Below are 19,583 nucleotides of genomic sequence, written 5' to 3' on the forward strand. Positions count from 1 at the left end.
ACTTACGGATTCCATGCAAGTTTGCCCAAACCTTTCAGACAATTTTGTGAAAGCAGCTACTGCAGATATTGTTCTGATGTCACCATTTTTTAATTTGGCTGCAAAGCTGTGGTGCATGAGCATTTCTGCCTCCATACAAACAGAATAATGAAAATAATGGATTTAGAATTTTAAGTACTTAACAAGTAGAAATGCACAGAAAACAGTAAATAACTTTATGGTTTTAAATATATTGAGTTTTGCACGGGTCTTGGGTCTTCAAAGAGACAAGAGCAGTTGTTGGTTGTTGTAGAGTTATTATTGTATGAATACCTCAATCTTGAAGGCAAAAAGTTCAGAGTATTAAAGTCTGTGTTAAAAGCTTTCTGGCATAGAGTCCCAATATTCCGAGCAGAAGCAGCTCCCCCACCTTTTTTTATTTTTTTTTTCACCCCAATACAGCAGGATTTTATTCATAAATCAGCTAAAAACACAATTCTAAAACAGTCTTCCTACACTAATCTGAGCTAAATTCTAACGTGCAAAAGTAGTGTCAGTTCTTACCTAAAATCTACTCGTATAGTTCTATCTGTTCATGCAAATAGTTCTGTCTGTTCTATCTAGAAATGCAAGCAATGTTCTTCTATGTTTTCGTTATGTCTGGAGCTACATTAATTTTGTAGAAGGTAATGCTACTGAGTTTTCAACTAGGCTTTAGGGCTTTTTACTAAATAACTCAGTCTCTTAAGGCACTTAAGATATATTTCTACTTATTTAAAACTAGAACTTACACTCCTACTTCTTGTCTGTGTGGCATAATATATTTCAGTTTCTCTAAAGGCTCCAATTCAATCCCTGCCTTCTCTTCTCTCTCTGAGGGACTCAAAGAGGCTTCTATTTCATGCATTCCAATATAAATACTCTCACATTTTGATGGATGTGCAGAAAAGAAATATTTTTAATTTATATTTTTTAAATTTACATATTTGTATATTTAGGCAGTTAATTTAAGGCTGCTATGTCAAAACTAGGTTTGAATTTTAAATATGGAATTTTTATACTGTTCTCCCTTTATCAGTAAGCCAGTTGAACCTCTCATGCTTTCTCAGTATTTCCAGCAAATATGTATAAATATCTAGAAAACGCCCTGCTGGGACTGACCAGAAGACCGTGTAGCCCATTATTTGGTCTTAGAGAATATGAGTAAGAAAAACTAGTGAGGGAGAGCACCTGAGCCTATCACTTGTGGCAATCCAAGATCACTGAAGTGTAGCCTTAGGGATATTGAGGGTGCAAGTCTGTCTTGGCCTTTTAAGTGGCCACTGATTGAGTGTTGCCTATGAGTTGATCCCACTCTTTTTTCTTTCCAGCTGATGTTTGTGTCTAGGACCTCACCTAGAAGCAGTCTGTACAGTACAGTCTCCATTACAGTACATTGGGTAGATTATGTTCTTTGATCCATGTTAAACTCAGTTTCTTATTGGTGGCATTGGACACTCCTTACATTTTTTGTTGTAGGATTTAATGCGTAATAGTTTTGCCTCGACTCATTCACCACTGCATCATAATTTTAAAAATGTCTGTGAAAGCCTTCCTCTGCCTTCTCCAAACGAAAATGCACTAGCCTTGATAGTCTCAGTAAAGCAGCAGGTTGCAGCATTTCTTAAGTTTCATTATGGGATTTCTATGTCTTAAGGTCTTAAGAAATAACATTAAAATTTGAAATGTATGTGCTTTAAGTGTTTGCAGGATCAGGACAGTAATGTGAAGGATGCAATGAACACTTAGGTAAAGGAATGGTGCAGGGACTGAAATGATCAGTAAACTCAGTTCAGTAAACTATCAGACATGTCCATTTAGGAGATGAGTGCTCATGTTACACAGCTACCACAAACCTTAATCATTAAAGGATATAGGTTAGGTATGACCTTACATCCTTTTTTCTTTGGATCAGGACATTCTCTAGGTAAAAGCTTGCTGGAGCTGCCTTGAGTGGTAGTTTCTGAACAGTCAGAGGTTTAATTTGATTGTTTAATGAGAACTTATACACCTCTTACTCTGTGTCTTTCTTCCTTTTTCTTTCATATAGCCCAGTTTCAAAAGAAGAACTTATATCTATCCCTGAATATTCACCCATGAATGAACTCATGCCAGGTGTTTCTTTGGACCAAAACGGAACAAGTAATGCCAAGGCTCTTGAAGACCTCTTGGATTTCACAGGCCAAGCTACCTACTCCAAGATGTCCAGTGATACCCTTAGCCTAGATGACTGTAACAAAAACTTGATTGAGGGATTTAACAGCCCGGGACAGGAAAATACACTTAATTCTATCTGTTGACAGCCTCGCTTTTCAGCAGAACAGATACAGGTATAGTATTGTGATAAACATCTTAGGTATGATAAATTGCTGTGATTACTTACTATCTTCCCAGAATTATTGCAGCAGTTGTATACAGCAGTGTGGAGAGAGAAAGAAAGCTGTTCTCCTAGGTATTTGAATTGAACATAATCTTTGAGATTTGCAGCTGCCTATAAATTTGCATCATATGCAAACTGACTGTATCATAGCAACCACAAGTATCTGGTAAATGGAAACATTTCCTTTAGACATCCAGAATTTCTTCATTAATAGGGTACCTTTATGGTAGTTATTACTGCTGCTTACCATTTTCTGCTGCTTTAAAACTTGTAGTGTAGAATCACATACCCTGAAAAGCCAGCGTAGTAAAAATCCATAGTAGGCAGGTCTTTTGGAAGAGTATGTTCTCTAAATTACAAACCTGAGGTCATCTAACTTGTATAGTTGAGTTGATATTCTTCTCTCTTTTTAATTGACAGAGGTAACGATTTCTGGAGGATATATATCCCTGTGATGCTACTGGCAGTAAAATATGAGCTTGTCATATGAAAAAGCTTCTGCAGTCCTCAAACAATGGAACATTGGATTTCAAATAATCAGAGCTGAATATAACTTGTCTTCCCAGGGAATATGTTGAATAACTGGCTGCTTTTGGTAGAAACCAATGATCTAGAGCCTTGATGTTTCAGGGAAGACGGAGTGTGCATTAGAATTTGAGCTTTAGCTGCTAATAAAGCACTTATTTCTTCTTTAATTTAAAATTCATCTCAACACTTCACTGTGATTTTTACCTGTGCATTTTATTTTTAAATAATTCTTTCCTAAGCTTGATCATACATCCATTTAGACATCTTTTTCTTGTAAATAATGATGGGGTTTTCCCACAGTGCATTGAAACAAAATAATATACTGTACTTTAGTTTTGTGCCTATCTTTTTTTGTCTTTAATAAGGAGTTATTGGCAACTTTTATGAGGTGTGTAATTCAAAACTGTAGCTGAAGAGGCTTGAAAAACATATAACTGCTGGAATCAAAAGAGCCTTCTTAATGACTGTGGAGTGTGGGAACTATCCCTTTAAGATTATGTTGACAGTTTTAGTCACTAGTGCCACTTACCAGTTAAAATTAATTAGTCTGGGAGCAGCTATCAACTGTGTTTAAAATCATATTTGTGTAACACTTGTAAGCAAACTAGGCAAAATGCCAAGTGTAACCCTTTAATATATATGTAGTATAGCTGTAGTAGATCCGAGTGAGTGATGAGGAGGGTGACACATTAACCTTTAAATACACTTGATTGATACCAGCGGGCTTTCTGTCACACAGAGAAGTATTTTGTCTTCCTGTAGGTTAAACAAAATGGGATTGGGTCAGCAGCAAAACAATATGTGTGTGTCAGAAACACAAAGGCAAAAATGCACACCGGGAACACTGGGGGCCCTTAATGTTGTGTAAACATCTGTATGGAACAGTCCACATCAAGATGTACAAGGTCGGGACGTCATGTGCCATACAGTGTTATTTCTGTTGGTAAACCTTTATGCTAGATCAGGTGCTGCTTTGAGGACATTTTGTCCTGTCCCTTATAAGAATAAATTATAAATGTAACTCTCTTTGGACACTAACACAAAAGACATAAAAACTTGGGGGGAGGGGGTGTTTTGCTTTTTTTTGCTTTTTTTTTTCCACGTGTGAGAGTTCACAGTGTAGAACACGTACTCTCAGTTGTAGCACCATTCTTGTGCTCTTAAAAGTCAGCAGTGGGAAAGTAACCAGTGACATGATGTGCAATGCCTAAAGAAATCATACCTACAACAACCCAGCTCTATTTATGTTAGTGTACTTCAAAGAAACTTTATTTTGACTGTGCAGTAAGCTGTAGCATGGTACTGTGTCTTCCAAATAAGTTCTTCATCTATTTCCTAAATAATAAACAAACAGAAACAGTTTGTTTTGCTGTAATACATTGTGTTTGACAAATGTCATATTATATTTTATTATGGTGTCATTGTATAACCTGTAGATTTCTGTACTTGCATGACCTGTATAGCATGTATAAAGGTGAAATACATTTTCATTTATGAATCTGACTTGTTTCTTATCACTTTTTATTCCCATATTTATTGTATGTTAATTTGTTCTGAGGTATTTTCTGAAGGAGGGTATCATGCTGAGTGAAGGGGTGGTTGTCAAAACCTCAGAATATTTCACCATTGTTCCCATTGCCATATATTCATTTGCTTTCTGAGGGTCCTGCCAATACACTGAGGAAGTGCAGGCTGGTGCCAAAGAACCTTAAGGTGAGGACTCCAAATTGTGGCATCCAGAGGGCTGGTAACAGCATAGGGGCCAGCTTGCAGCCCCAGCCTCTGCTGTCTGGCAAAGAAAATAAGCAAAAGAAAATTTGAGAACTGTGATAAGTAGACACTGTTCTGTTTAATGTGCAAGAGTTGTTCTGTAAGAGTACCTGTGACATAAATGCTGAACTTCTCTTGGAGCTATGTGCACACACTGCTGCTTGGAAAGTGACCAGCCTGGAGCTGCTGACAGTTCTCTAGTGAAATGCTGAGGGGAAAATTTTTTAATACATTTTTTAAAATCATCACTTCAGTCAAAATTGCAAATGAGACAATCTGTTTATATGATGAGGTATATTAATACTTTCCATGGTGACAGTTCATTTCATTTGTATTGACTCCTGAAACATTCGTGTTACTTGTCCACTCAATTATTTACTAAGATTGAAAGAAACAAGATGAGTATTGGTGAAGAAATTGCATATGTACCTTTATATTTGCTTTCAGATGTAACTTTTCAAATTTGTCTGTGTATCTGGAGAAGGTACTGTCAGCTTATGAGTTAAATTGCTTCTTTTTGCTTTTAATGCTGTAACTTCTTCATAGCAGCACCATACCAGTGTTTGCTGTTGTGAATCAAGACTGTGCAATGAGATTTACTTTGAATTTTTCAGTGGTCTTGCAACTGCAGTGAAGGATCGCTAGTGATTTACAGAAGTCCTTGATAGAGCTTTTCTGCTGTTATTTTATATAACTAAATTTCTAATAGATAAATAACACCCGTGAGGTAACTGGGATCACAGTGGCTTTCTGATTAGGTTCAACACTTTCCATGGTGCCCTGGGAAATGGCACTCAGAGCTTGCCTTGGACCTCCTGTCTCCCCAGGAGTTAAATTCAAAATAAAATTGCATTGGTGAAGGGTGGATCTGGACCCCCAGGCTGTATTTTCATCTGGTGATGAACAGCTAGAAGCAGGGGGAATCGTCCTCTCTCTCCTTTAATTATACAAATGAGGTGTGTGCAGAAAGCTGCAGATATAGCAGATTGCTACTCTGGCTGGCAGGGTGGAGACCTTCCCTCTGTCATAAAGAGTGCAGCACATTTCTGTGCTTCCCACCCCACCTCAGTCCCAGCTTGCAGTCACAGCATCTGCAGCTCAAGTGTCCCTGCCACCAGCCCAGTCCTGTTCCAGGTATGGTCGGTGTGGCACTGCAGCTCTTCTACTGCCCAAGGTAGCACAGTGCCTTTTGGCATTGATCATGCTGCTTGGAGAAGCCTGAGATCCCAGGATAACTGGGCTTCAATGCTGCACAGCAGCCTGGAAACACTAGAAGGAGACATCCTTCCCATTAAGGTTTAAACTGTATTAAAATGTAGGTAGTTCAATATTCAAGAGCTGAAATCTAGACTCTGAGGTTTATATCTTGTTTTCTCTAAGCCTGGCCTGTGTCCTGCACAAGAATGGAGACTGTCCTGTATGTGGCACAAATGAATCAGTGGTAATATGCTGCTCCTTTTTCTGATTTAGTGACCTGTGAGACTTCTGCCTTCTCCTCCTCCTCCCTCCCTATTCAAGAACAAGGTAGAAACTGAAAAAAGTTTCTTCATTTGCTTTCATTTCAGGGTAATGTCATTCAGGCTGTTGTTTGCCTCCAAAACCGGCGTGAAGAGTGGTGGTTCACCTATACTGCCACTGTTGCCACAGAGAGACCTAAAGGGCAGTTATCTAACATTAGGGATGCTGATCTTCAGTATCAGTATTAAATGCTGAAAAGTGTATTATTATTGCTGAGCCACTGTACTGAAATCTGGAAAATATATTGTATGTTTGGACTGAATGCAATTTTCTCTGGATTTTCTTTTTAATCTTCAGGAAAACAGGTTTTAAGTTCAGTCTCTCCAGAATACATACTTTAAAAATAACAGAAAGCTTAAAATATTCAGATGCATTTCTGTTGTTTCTGTTAGTGCAATAATACCGGTCCAGAACACCATGAGCCAGAATGTTCATTTTTTTATCCCATCATTTATCTCATCCTTTGATGTCCGACAGCTGAAGAGTAAGTGATACTGTTCACTCCAATTTAACATGTCTGCTGAAGCATGTGAAGTGGAAAAGTCCTTAAAACTGCAGGCAGAAACTCTTTAGGGAAATTACATTTAAATTTTTAAAATAATTACCTAAAGTATAAGAAAATGGCTTCTTGATTACCAGAATTTTAGATACCTGTTTTCTTCCCAGTAGCCTTGTTTGCTCTGCAGCTTGTATATGTTTTATAGCATTTTGATAATGCAAGACTGAGCTTAGTAATGTTTTTAAACTAGTAGGTTTGATGATTACCTGAGGCCTGCATTTTTCAGGATCAGAATTGAGGCTCTGGAAGATAGTGTGTCATGTTCACTTGGGAGCTTTACAAAAATAGATGTGTATCCTTGTTATGATCAAGCCTTAGTGATTTCCAGAGAAAAAAAAACTATGATGCACAGGAGATCAAAGGAATAGAAGGAGCAGTAAGCAATGAACTGCATGCTCTAGGAAGTCCTTTCTCTAAGAATAAGTTTTTAAAATAGTTATATAAATAGCTTAAACCAGCAGCTTTGCATATCACTTTAGCTCTTGCTGTGCCTACAAGGAATAACTTGAAGTCCACTGCAATTGTTGGTGATTGACATTGTACAATAATGGACCCAAGGATGTAAAATGGCATAGCTGAAGAAAAAAATTGATGTGTGTAAGAGGTGTTCAGAATCAGGGAAATTACTCTGTCAGTATCTTATGTTTTTTCTGGAAGTAATAATCCCTCTCACCAAATTCAGTAGGCATGATCAGGGCAATACCTGTAATATCATATTAACATGCACACACATCCCTTTTCAGAGTAACCTCTCCTTTAAAATACATATGGCAGCATTATCTGAAATAACATTTTTAGCACCTTAAATATGCAAAGCTGTGGGGGATTATGCCACTAAATTCTATGGAGTAACTTCTAATTTTACTGGTGTGAAATCTCAATCAGGAATAATTTTCTTCTTTTTTTTTTTTATTTTTCTTAAACCTCTTATCAGTTTAAATACAGAAATTCAAAAGAATACAAATTCTGGCCATTGCCTGCTGAAATGGGTTTGTTCTCTCAGTTCCTTGACAAAGGCTGTCTACACCACAGCTGGCATAGAAACCCAAGTTCAAAGAGGCTTTCAAAGACTACTGTGTGCAGTAGGGTGTCAGGAACAGCATTGAAACCCTGCCAGCATGGGCCACAGGTACAGTCCTGGTCAGACATGGCTAAAACTTCCCCAGCTGAAGATTAGATCAGAAGTTCTTCCCTTTTGGCAAGCAACGTTTGTATTTCTAACCTACAGTTTTGCAAGGTTAATTTATGGCAATGTTCTTGCACCAGTGTTGGGCTTTAGGGCAGGTGTCTTGTAGCAAATGAAACTGCTGGTGGATTTAGCAAATAAATGAGCTGAGGAATGGCTGAAGGTCACAGTCACTGAAGAATGCTAAGACACTTTGCACATATTTACTGCCACATAATTACTATTAAAATTCCTAAGGCAAATCAGTATCAGTCACGCCGACAGTGTTGTCTCAAGCTGGACATTTTGAAATTTTCTCTCTCCTCAGTCAGGCTTTCATCCTGCTGTTTTACTGCAATTTCTGCTTCTGTCATTCCAAGACCTGGCTCTTGCACAAGCAAAGCATTGCAGCCTTTTTGTGCCTCTGCCTTCCTCCTCAAATTCATCTGCTGTAGCCTCTTGGATGATAAGCTCAAAGCCTTTGTTTTTCAAATCCTCTTACTGCATTTATGTCACACATTGGTATTGGTTCATAGACTGAGATTGTTTTCACTGGTATTTTGCCAAAGCCCTACCAAGTTCACATGGACTGCATGCCCAGCAGCAATGGCACATTTTCATGTGTTGTTACAGGAAAGCCATGATAACCTTATAAATAAAACACTGGCTTTGTTACATCATGAGAGCCTGGGCTTGCTGGAGGCTCTCTCTGAAGAGTAATTTGGTGATACTATCAGAGCCAAGTCATGCAGTTAGTCATCCTCACACATTCCTTCAGGTTTTAATTAAACAATTATTTTCCAGTGTTCCTTAAATTTCAAGGCTAAAAAATGTAGGATATATTTCCTCAATGAAGGAGGGAGTCATCTGTTGCTTTGAGCCTAGACTGAAAAAAGTATCATAGTTCCACAGAAAACTGTTAAAGAAAGTTCTTATGACTGAGTTTGGGGTTTATTGCTTCATTCTAGAACAAATTCTTGTCTTGCCTGTATAAGGTATTACAGAGTTGAAGTTCCTTTGACAAATAACCTCAGCAATTGACTTAAACCCCAGTGTCTAATTTTTATAAATTAAGAGAGAGAGCTGATGATCCCTTGCTGGGAACTTAGAGGTTTAGCTAATTTTGTTCCACTGAATGATTGAATTTTTTTTTTTTTATTCTTACTACCATTAGAAGAAGCAAATGACCAACATACCTGCAAAGAATTAGGCTGCTCATTTTCATTTCTTAACAGAAGATGCACTTTGTGGTTTGGTGAAAGCATTTTGATAAAAAAGTGCCTGATTGTGCTAAGGGGTATAGAAGGGTGAGAGGCAGAAGAAGAAAGCATGAATGTGAAACTCCTTCAAAAGCAGAAATCCTAGTAATGAAGCCATGCAAACCTAATCAGGAGCCATAACAAGACAGTCAAGTACAAAAGTAACCATTTCCCTTCAGGTATTATGAGAAGTTGCCTGGTATAACCATGATTTAACCCCGGACAGCAGTTCTTGACAGTGGATCAAGATCATCTTGTGGGGTGCTGAATCCACCAGACCCTCTCTCACTGTTCCAAGATGCTTCTTCCCTTTTAACTGTCACCATGTACAGGCTCTGTCTGGAGACACCAAAATGAATTGTGTATGACAACCAAGCCAAACCACTCCTACAGCAAGATTTTAATGTCATTTATCTGGTGCACCTCAGTGGAGAGCAGGTTTTCAGCAGCAGCTGCTATGGTGGTCAGCCCTGGCATTGCAGGAAAGTCCAGGTGACTGGGGAGCACATTCCTGTGCTCTGTGCCTGCTTCTGTGCCTGACCTTGCCAACGATCAAGGAGATGTTTTATTTTTTTTTTAATTAGCATAATATGGTTCAGCAGAGGTCAGTGCCATTTTATGTGGAAAATGAAATCCCTCCTTGAAAGAACAGATCCATAAGATCTGTCTGCTGTCAAGGGCTAGTTCCTGCTTTTGAATTTTAGGTAACTTCTATTCATCATTTCCAAGTATTTAGCATGCAAACCACAGTTGTGCTCTTTCCAAAGGGAATGTTTACTAAATTAAGCATTAAAGGAATATGAAAGAGATTCTCTATTCTAATGATACTTAATTAGAAATAAAACATGGAAATAGATTAAAATAATTAGTCTTAATAAGCAGTAATTGCCAAGTCTTGTGCAATAGAATAGCCTTCCCAATTTAGAGGTAGAATAATGATGCTGTGGAGCTACTAATAGACACTGATTTAAATATTAATTTAACTTGTAAAGTATGTATGTTGTTTTTTACTTTGACTACATGATCCTAACCACAGAGATCCTTACTATCCACATAGTGCTTACTATCCATCAGGATAGTATCCATCCTGCTATCCATAAATATATGTTGGATCAAGACCATCTGCAGCAACGTCAAGTAAATAGGTTGAAAATGAAATTTGATAATTTATGTCATGTAGAAGTTTTCCCTATGCACACAGAGGCTGTCTGTACTGTGAGCTCAGTTTTTGTTTCAAATCTGCTTAGATTTAAGTCTCAGTGCAGCGGTCACCCCCTACATGCAGAGGTCAGGCAAATCATTACATCAGCTGAAGCAGGGAATAAAACCAATTTTTTTACTGTTAGTTCGACTTTCTGAATCTTGATAATGAAAAGGTGGCTGCCTATACAGTGATTATCCCATATATTGCCATATATGTCAAACTGGGACTGCATCTATCTGGCATATACCAGATAAGATACTACCTTATCTGCACCTACCCAGGTTTTTTGAGAAAGTGCAGATCAGTGGCATCTCTCTGCTTCAGTCTCACTTTCTCCATCTAAACCTCACTGAGGCAGTTCTTATCCTGAATTTCTATTAACAAAAATTCCAGCATACCAAAGAGGAAGCAAGTGTTGTTTGGTGCTGCTTGCCACTGTAATTCTGTGCCCTATGGGTCAGTAAATCTTCTGCAGTCCATTTTAATTGGGAAAATGCTACAACTAAATTAAGAAAGAATCTTACCGTTTTATACGAGCATTTCAAAGTGTTTTGGTGAATGCAGGAAAATTTTTTATACAGCAATCATGGATTTCCATGCATGTGAGTCCACAGAGAACTGAGCAGGATCCTGTGGACATAGACAGCAAATGGATTGATACCTGTGACAAGGGATCCCTCAGTCCCACCTACAGCCCCCAGGCTTGAGAAGACAGAAAACTGAGGATAATGCACTGCTGAAAGATAAGTCCTATAAAGGAGGACAGGAGGACATCAGCAGCTGAAGTCCAAAGGACAGCCAAAGTCAGCTCAAACTGGTCTCCAGAATATAGGGAAGCTGAGACCATCCCTTTGAGGAGGCCAAGAGTAAGCAACCCTTCCTCTCCACTCACTATTCAGTGAATATAACTTCACCCTGTTCAGGCCATGGCTTGATGACAGAGCAAATGCAACACTATGGTTCTTGGCTACAGCAAAAATGTCAAGACTGTGTAACACAGTGTGATGAGTCTGGTTCTTTTTTTTTTTTTTTTTCTTAAATTAAATTGTTTTTTAAAAAAAGTTGACAAGGTTTACTTGGTAGGCTTTACACAAGATCAGATATCACCTGCCTTTGCAGTTGTAATGATACTGTATCAGGTATCACTTGTCTTCCTTTAGCTACTGTAAGAATACAAAACCAACCAAGCATCAAAACCATGCTCAGGCTAAAACAAAATAGTGTGCCTGCATCTGTGCTGAATCAAATTTATGCTAAGGATTTGATCTGACAAAGCACCAATGTAGTATTCAAGATCCTTGACCAACAGCCTTGGATACCAATGCAATCTAGATAGCATCAGTGTCTCCTTGGTTTTGTGTGATCTATAAATCTATTTCTGAGTGGTTTTCAGCCATAAGAAGACACTTTGTTTTGAAAGGATTACAGTATGTTCAGTGTGTGATTCTGTTGTTTATAGCTCCTGAAGGAAAAACTGACACCAAACCTGTTGGGCCTGCTGACTATCAGGACTGGCAATCGAAGGAATTAATGTATCCCAGCAGCCTAAAGAGCCTTCATGTCACTGGGACTGATCCGATCCCAGGCAAGGAGCCATCCTGTAGTGTGTGTTCTGAGAGGAACTCCAGGAACTTGCGAAAAGTCTTGCAGAGCACTACCTGACACCTTGCGAGGCACCTGGGACAAGGGAGCCACGGCTGCCTCACCTGCAGGCTGGGGGCAGCACCATGGTGGCTGCAGCTGCAGGGTTGGACCTGTCTGGCCTCGGGGAGTCTTCGGTCCAGCCTTTCCTGCCTGATCCACTACAGTGCAGCCAAGACCAGTGAAAGGGCCGGGTCTGTGATGCCTGCCCAGCAAACCCAGGTTCATGGGGCCTGCCCCGCTCCTGCCATCCCTGGCCCTGCGCAGGAGCTGCCATCTGTTCTTTGGGCACAAGGGGCAGTGAGCAAGTGTCCCAGAACCACTGAATATTCTGAGCTGGAAGGGACCCAGAAGAACTAACTCTTAGCTCTGCCCAGGACAGCCCCAACAACCACACCATGTGCCTGAAAGCATTGTCCAAAAGCTTGAACTCTGTCAGGCTTGGTGCTGTGATCACTTCCCTAGGGAGCCTGTTCTAGTACCCAACCACTCTCTGGGTGAAGAACCTTTTCCTGATACCACCCTAAACCTTTCCTGACCCAACTCCAGGTCATTCCTTTGGGTCCTGTCACTGGTCACTACAGACAGGAGATCAGTGCCTGACCCTGCACTTCCCCTCATGACGAAGTGGTAGACCATGAGATTTCCTCCAGGTTGAACAAGTTAGCTGAGCCACTTCTTTAATAGTTTCTCCTCTAGCACTCGAGGTGAGGCCGCCCCTGAGCAGAGCAGGACAATCCCCTCCCTCTCCTGGCTGGCGATGCTGTCCGTGATGCGCCCCAGGACGCGGCTGAGCCTCCTGGCTGCCCGTGACACGGAAGGGCTCTACTTCCCACAGGGCGTTCCAGGTGAGGGACCGCTCAGAATCCAACACCCGGGAAGGGTCAGCGCACCGCGTCCTCTGCGCTACCGCGGCCGGGAACCAGCGGGCGGGAGCCAGCTGCCCAGCCCGGGCAGGAGAGCCCGGCTCCCGGCGGCACGCCGAGGCTCCGGCTCAGGGGCCCCGGTCTGAGAGGGGCGGTCAGGGGGCGGTGCCGGAGCCGCCCCCGCCCGGCCCCGCCCGGCCCTCCCCTTCCGGGCCGCCCCCCGCCCGCCCTTTCTCTCTGCCGCGCCCGTGCGGAGCAGCCGCGGCCGGCGCGGCCGCCGGGACCCGCCCCGCCGGCTCGCCGGGCACCTGCTCGGGGCGGAGCGGCGGCGGCCGGAGGAGCGGCGGGAGCGGCGCCGCAGGCGGTGAGTGCTGGGCCGGCGGCGGCACCACGGCCGCGGCGGGGCCTGGTGAGGCCCGGCGAGGGGGCGGGGGCCGGTGTCGCGGTGCCGCGGGCAGGGGGAGCCGGGTCATTGTCCCCGTCAGCGCCGCCTGCGAGCCGGGAAGGAGCGGGCCGGGGTACTCGGGACTCCGTCGCCTTCCGCCGCGCCCACCGAGAGCCGGCGGTCGGCCTGGCCCGGCCCAGCCCGGGCGAGGTGAGTGGCGTTTGCCGCCCTCGGTCCCCGCTCTGGCCCGGCCGCTGCTGGCCGCTGGCAGCGGAGCTGCGGGGACGGGAGCTCGGCGGGGATTGTGCCGCTGCCATCCGGTGTCCGCTGGCGGCGGGGCAGCCCGGAGCAGCGGCACCCGGGGCAGCCTCGCCCCGCATGTGTGCCTGTATGCACAGAGCGTGTGTGCCGTGGTGCGGTGCGCGGGGGCCTCAGGAGGTCTGGCAAGGCCAGGAACAAAGCACAGGGCAGGGGCACACACCCAGGTCGCCGCGGGGCTGTCGGCCGTGCCCCCGAGTAGTGACTGTTCCAGAACACCCGTGTTGCTGTGAACCCTCTGGGCCGGCAACACCGCAGAGCTGAGGTCGCTGCTCACTGTTACTGTAAGGACACCTTAGAGGTGAGCAATGCATAAATACCAACAGTCTGCCTGTTTCTAGTAATTTATATGTTGTCACATGCAGAACCACACCAGTTAAAGTCTTTATAAAAACTTAGAACGGTACAGATTTTGTGTAACAGTCATAGCTCAGTTTCAGTACGTCTGGTTTAGCTTAATGTATTTTCCAGATTGAGACAAGCTAAAGCAAGATGAATTGGTGCCCATTTGAACAAATCTGTGGGTTTCTTGAGACTTCTTTAAGTGATTTAGTTGATTATGCACATTTTTTTTATACACATCTGAGTGGGTGGTAATGTCTCATAAGGAGCTGGTGATAGCAGTCTCCTCACTTGGCTCAACTCCACCTAGGACAGCAACACTTAATTTCTGCTGTCATTCTTAAATGCCCCAAGTCACTTATTAATATAGTTTAGATTCCTCAGTTATAAGGGTTTAAAATAAAGGCTGCTCAAATTGCTGGGAGATTTTAATTACCTGCTTACTTTGTGTGTGTGGACCTCAAGGAAAAGTGAATCTTGTGTGAAAGTCTTGCTGGGTGTGGATTGCTGGAGGAAGAACAGGGAAGAGGATGCCAGGAAGGGAGGGGAAGAAATATGCAAAAGACATGGAAGGATCTTCGGTGAAGGATGTCCTGTTGTGGCAGCCTGACATGGAGCTGGGCAGAGAGGGGTAGGGAACACAGTCTTTCCCTTTGAGGATTTTTCAGATCTTTTTTTGATTTGTTTTTAATATTGGTGTTGATGAGGTGAACTGAAATTAATTAACTTCCTTTAGTGACACACCCTGTTACCCTGATAAACCGCTGTCTATCTTGAGTGTCCATGCACTCCTCCACATCTGCCTTCAGCAAAAGAACTGGTATTTCTGCCACTACTTTTGTAAGAGTCATCAAACCAACTCTCCATGTGCCTGTGCTGGGACAAGATGGGCTTGATTTTGGTGCAGTCTTGGCTTGTGGGTGTTCGCCTTTCAGGAGGTAACATAGGCTGGGTTGGTGTTGCAGGGAAGCTGGTGAGGGATGTGGCTGCACACAGCTAGGTTTGCCTTTCCTCTTGGGTGGCAGCAGGTTCTTGCTGTCTGTAGGGAGGGAAGGAAACATGCCAGTCTTCCAGCAAAGAAGCATTTCTGTGCTGTGTCTGGGGAAAGCCTCCTGGCAGTGCTGTGCTGCAGCACCACTGATTTTGAATAATTAAGGGTCTTATTTTGGTTTTCTGGTGGTTTTGAGACACCAAGGTGAAAAAGCAGAGGTTTCCATCATGGTTTATGTATTTTGGAGAGCTTTCAGTAGGCAGGAAGTTATGGTTTGTCTCTAGGACTGACACAAACAGATTTAACATGCTTCTGGTCTCCCCTTAGAAACTGGTCGGCAGATGTGGCTGGGTATGGTGCTGTAACATTTGAAGCTCTGTACTGAGCAGGTGTTAAAGGCCTCTAATTCAACACATTATAGAAATTGCTCACTAATATGGGTTGGGTTTTCTTTGTGCAAAAAAAAAGTTGGAAAGTGAAGTACCTTATTTATTATGTGATACAGATTTATCCTGCTCAGTCGTTCCAAGTTGGCATTCTAATCTGTTCTTTTGCAAAGGTGAGGCATTGCCTGCTAATTAGTGTAATTGAATGGGTCGGTTTTAAATGAGAACTCACTGAAAAGTTATATGCTCTGTAGACTATTCAGTTATTTTTATTCCTTTGCTCAAATATGCAGGCACAGGGGAACATTTTGTATACGTTTCAAGCAATTACTTAGAATTTGTTAGTTGGTCCACTAAGAAATTCTGTGTGCTTGAGCTAGGCCTGTACTTTCTGTAGTAGGTCTTCATCCTCCTGTGAGGGGGAACAATCCTTTTTTTATCTCTGTCTATTTGTGTAGCAAGCAGAGGAGAGTGATCCCCACATGCTGCCCCTACAAGGCACCGTTACATCGGTTGCGTGAGGCCTGGTTGTCTGTTAACAGTCCTTGGCACTGGGATACCGCCTGTGTAAAGCCTGCCTTCCCCAGCTTGTGCCAAAGAAAACGGATAAAGCTGAGCAGGACAACTTCTAAAGCTGCAGTGGATGTGGTTTTGGTAGGTTGAAGGGGTGCTTCTACTGCTGGGGAGGCCCAGTCTCAGATAAACTGGAGCATTGGAGCTGCTTTCCTTGAGGGGTGACATATTCAGCAGGAGTGTGGTGCTGCCTTCTGCCATTGCTGGCCTCCATCCCCAGCTGCTCTGCCACAGCTGCATGGGGACATGGTGTGGACCAGATATGGAAATTTCTGAAATATAGCATGGCATGAAAAATGGAGGGCGTAAAAAAGGATTATCTCCTTGGTAATGTTGGTGGTGAGGATTTAGGCTGTGAGTGAGAATTTAGGCTGTGAGACTGCAGTGGCTCCAGACCTGCCACAAAATGTTGTGGAGATTCAAAACATATCCTTGGAGATGTGGAACGTCCTCCAAGAGTCCCTTCCCCAGGGGAAGGGATCTGTAATCATAAAAAGCCGTTGTTGAGTATCAGAGATCTGTGAGAGAACTGAGGATGGATATTTGGCTCTCACTCATTTGCATTGATCTGTTACCTGCTGTGTTGTCTAAAAGAGGGAATGGTTTAGAAATCCCTCAGCCAAGTTCCATTTGTCTCAGCTGGATGTGTGCCCTTGACTTAAACTTGACTAAGCTGTTCTAGCTCATAGCTTTCAAAGCTGTCACACGTGTCCTTCCCTGAGGTGGTGTGCCTTGAGATGGAAGTCATCTCCATGTGCTGGCAGAGCTGAGTTAACAGTGAAGATGCTACTGAAGCCTGTCAAGGGAGCTTTGTCTACAGGAATCCTGTTGCAGGTTCAGAAACATTGAGACTGGTTTTTTGGGAGATGTTTCTCTGCTTTTATACTTTTTCCTTTATATTTGGTGTTGGAGGTGATAGGATTTGCCTTGAAGATGAATGAGCAAGAACATGCCAGGCTTGTGTTCTGTGTGGACAGTGGCTGGAGTGGGCACTGCATGGGACAGCCTTTGAATAAGCTCTTACAACCTACACAGCAGAGAAGTTGCCAATTCTATACTTCTCATTTAAGGATGGTGTAAATGATTTTCTGTATTGCAGACCTAAGAGAAAAGAAGAAAAAAGGAGAAAAGAACTTGAAGTCTGGATTGCAACTGAGCTTTTAATTTGATTGTATTTGTATCAAATATTTAGTTGTCCTGATATTGAGAGTCTCAATTCCTGCTTTTTCTTTCTTGACAGACACTGCAGCAATACAGACTTTGGCCTGTCTCTTGCAGCTTCCGATTGATCCCTACCTCGAAGGCAGTCAGTGAAAATCTTGGAGCTGCTTCTTATCTTTTTTTGGGCACAGTGAGAGAATAGTGATGTGGGTGGTTTTTACAGCAAAAGTCAGTGTCAGTCTTTGTGTTGGCCATGGGACCCAGCCTATGAGACCTGCTTGTCCCTCTGTCCTCTGAGAAGTTTGTGGTGCTGGTCAGGCAATCCCTCAGAAAGTGGTGGGGGATGACATCTCCTTCGCTATAGGTGAAAGGCATTGAAGAGCAGTTCCCAGGTGATGGCCACTATTAGTATTGATTTGCCTTTTGTGTGTCCTGAATAAGGTTTCTTCCATGATCTGTTCCATGAAATGATGGAAGGCACCAAAAAGTCACATAAAGCAGTCCACACATTTATAGTCTGTTCCAGGAGAGTTAACTGCTTCTACCCAGTCTGTGCTATTACCTGTAGGGTTTTAGCTGTTTGAGACTTGCTGATTTTGGGCTCTTTGCTCCAGTTCCCTTCTGTGCAGCTAGATGGTTGCAGTAATTTATGATTTATTGTTTCATGCTGGAGAAAGTCAAGAGGTAGAAGATGGTTCTGTTCAGGAGAGCAAGTTGTTAAAAACTTATGCCCTTTCTGAAAGAACGTGTGCTCAAGTTGGCACATCCCATACAATTTCTGGTCATTTTTTGAGTTACTTGTCTCAAGATACTCCTTTCAGGTTTGTAAAAGAATTTTGTACTTGTCAAAGCACTAATATCTCAAGGGTAGAATCAAAGGAGAGCTGGCAGCAGGCTTGAGGCCATTTCTCCCAAGAGGGAAGTCTGAGTCCAGTTCCAAAAGTCAAGGGAAAGAAAATAAAAAGTGGGAGTCTCATTAATATTTAAAAACTATCTAAGCACAGTTAATGATAACTCTTCCAAATGAGTCACTTATTGTTGTAATGTAACAAACACAAGCAGCACTCTGAACCTAATAATGCTGCTTAGATAAAAAATAGTTCTTCATGTTTTCATAGTGACAGTGTGTCTCCCAAAGTACAGCAGAACATCTTGGAGAAATTCAGAGCCCAGAGCAGCCAGGTCCTGGAACTACTGCTCCATCATGACCTGTCTTTTCAGAAGCACCTGGATGCCTGACTTGGAAACTGTAGGGGCTTCACTTGATTCAAGTAATTCTGCTACAGACAGGCTTGCTACCCGATACCATCTTACAAAAAACTTACTTTTGGTATGGAACCATACTGTGGGTCTGGTTGAGGTGACTTTAACCTGGATTTAGCAATGTTTACAAATTCTGTATAGATGACTTTGCAATTCTGGTGTTGCACTGGGAGTCTTGTTGGGGGGGAGTGTCTGCTGCCTTCACATGGTGTGTTTCTCTGTGAGGAAATCTTATTGCGTGGGTCATTTTTAGGAGGTGCATTAGATGAACACTTCTTTCCACTAAACAAAAGGAATGTCATCATTGGAAATTACAGCAGTCCTCCTTATCCTAAGGCAAGATCTAGGACATGCTGTCACAGTCTTTCTCACGCTTTTAGGTATGATTGTTTAGCCAGTCTCAGAAAGAATAAGGAATTGGTTGTTCTGTATGCTCAGTTTCTAGCTTTATCAGTCTGGCAGATCAAGTTCTATACAGATGGTTGGGTGGAGTTTAATGGTACTTTTGTCTTTCTGGTGTTTACATACTCATTTGAAAATTAGGAATAAAGTTTAGAACTGAAGGAAAAGTAGGAAGAAAAAGTTTACCAGAAGAGATGGCACTAGTGAATCTTTGAAGCTTGTGGGAGATTGACCACATTTTAAAATGCATTACCCAGGGACTGTGGGGTTTTTGGGTTTTTTTGTTTGGTTGTTTTTGGTTTTTTTTGTTGTTGTTCTTAAGTACTGTTTTGTAAGGTGTGTTTTTTATGGGTGAAATATAGGAAACTATTTTGATTGCAGTATTACCTTTCTTTGAAAAATAATGAATACTGGCATTGGAGCATGGTATCTAACTTTGGCTAGTATGATCTTCAAGTAAGCAGAAGGCCTGAAGTCAATTCATGCTATGCATTCCTCAGATATATGTCTTTAGGATACAAGAGGCAGTGATAACTTCATATTTGAGAGTTCAGAGAACAAATGCTTTATCTTGTCCTTGGGGTACTTTGGGGTTGGATTCTTTTGGGTTCACTATCCCTTGCAACAATTACAACTTCGTGCTTTGTTACATGAAAATATTGATTGTGGAGCAAAGAGAAAAAAAAAGAGTTCTAGAGGTTTTTCTTCAGAACTAAGCCATTGCTACATCTTGCAAATAAATGTATGGTTAGCTTAGGGTGCAACTTAATGAGCAGTTTCTAGTTTAGGAGGTGGCTTGTCTAATGCCTGCCTGCGGCATAGGCAGCGGGAGTATGCTGTATATTCTTCTCTAA

The 19,583-nt window shown here is 42.4% G+C and overlaps 2 protein-coding genes across 18 annotated transcripts in view; both read left to right on the forward strand.

Moving 5' to 3' along the window:
- MAP7D2 (MAP7 domain containing 2) overlaps positions 1–4,429 on the forward strand; it is an 84,143-nt gene extending 79,714 nt beyond the window's left edge. For all 10 annotated transcript variants that reach the window (XM_086879931.1, XM_086879926.1, XM_086879925.1 and 7 more), the window contains 2 exons: positions 2,069–2,348; positions 2,819–4,429. In XM_086879931.1, coding sequence (XP_086736057.1) covers positions 2,069–2,318 — 250 coding nt within the window. In that variant the 3' untranslated portion in view covers positions 2,319–2,348; positions 2,819–4,429. The remainder of the gene's footprint in view (positions 1–2,068; positions 2,349–2,818) is intronic.
- Positions 4,430–13,130: 8,701 nt separating this feature from the next.
- The window catches only part of BCLAF3 (BCLAF1 and THRAP3 family member 3), a 32,966-nt gene continuing 26,513 nt past the window's right edge, over positions 13,131–19,583 (forward strand). Inside the window, exons 1-3 of one of the 8 annotated variants that reach the window (XM_086879939.1) lie at positions 13,383–13,912; positions 15,789–15,984; positions 16,593–16,737. The gene's annotated coding sequence lies outside the window, so the exon portion shown is untranslated. Of the gene's footprint in view, positions 13,273–13,382; positions 13,913–15,788; positions 15,985–16,592; positions 16,738–17,143; positions 18,029–18,188; positions 18,395–19,583 lie in introns of those variants that run through there. The other 7 variants (XM_086879937.1, XM_086879941.1, XM_086879942.1 and 4 more) reach the window with 7 other exon arrangements.

Source organism: Cyanistes caeruleus, chromosome 3 (assembly GCF_971803275.1).
Source record: "Cyanistes caeruleus chromosome 3, bCyaCae1.hap1.1, whole genome shotgun sequence".
Lineage (NCBI taxonomy): Eukaryota > Metazoa > Chordata > Aves > Passeriformes > Paridae > Cyanistes > Cyanistes caeruleus.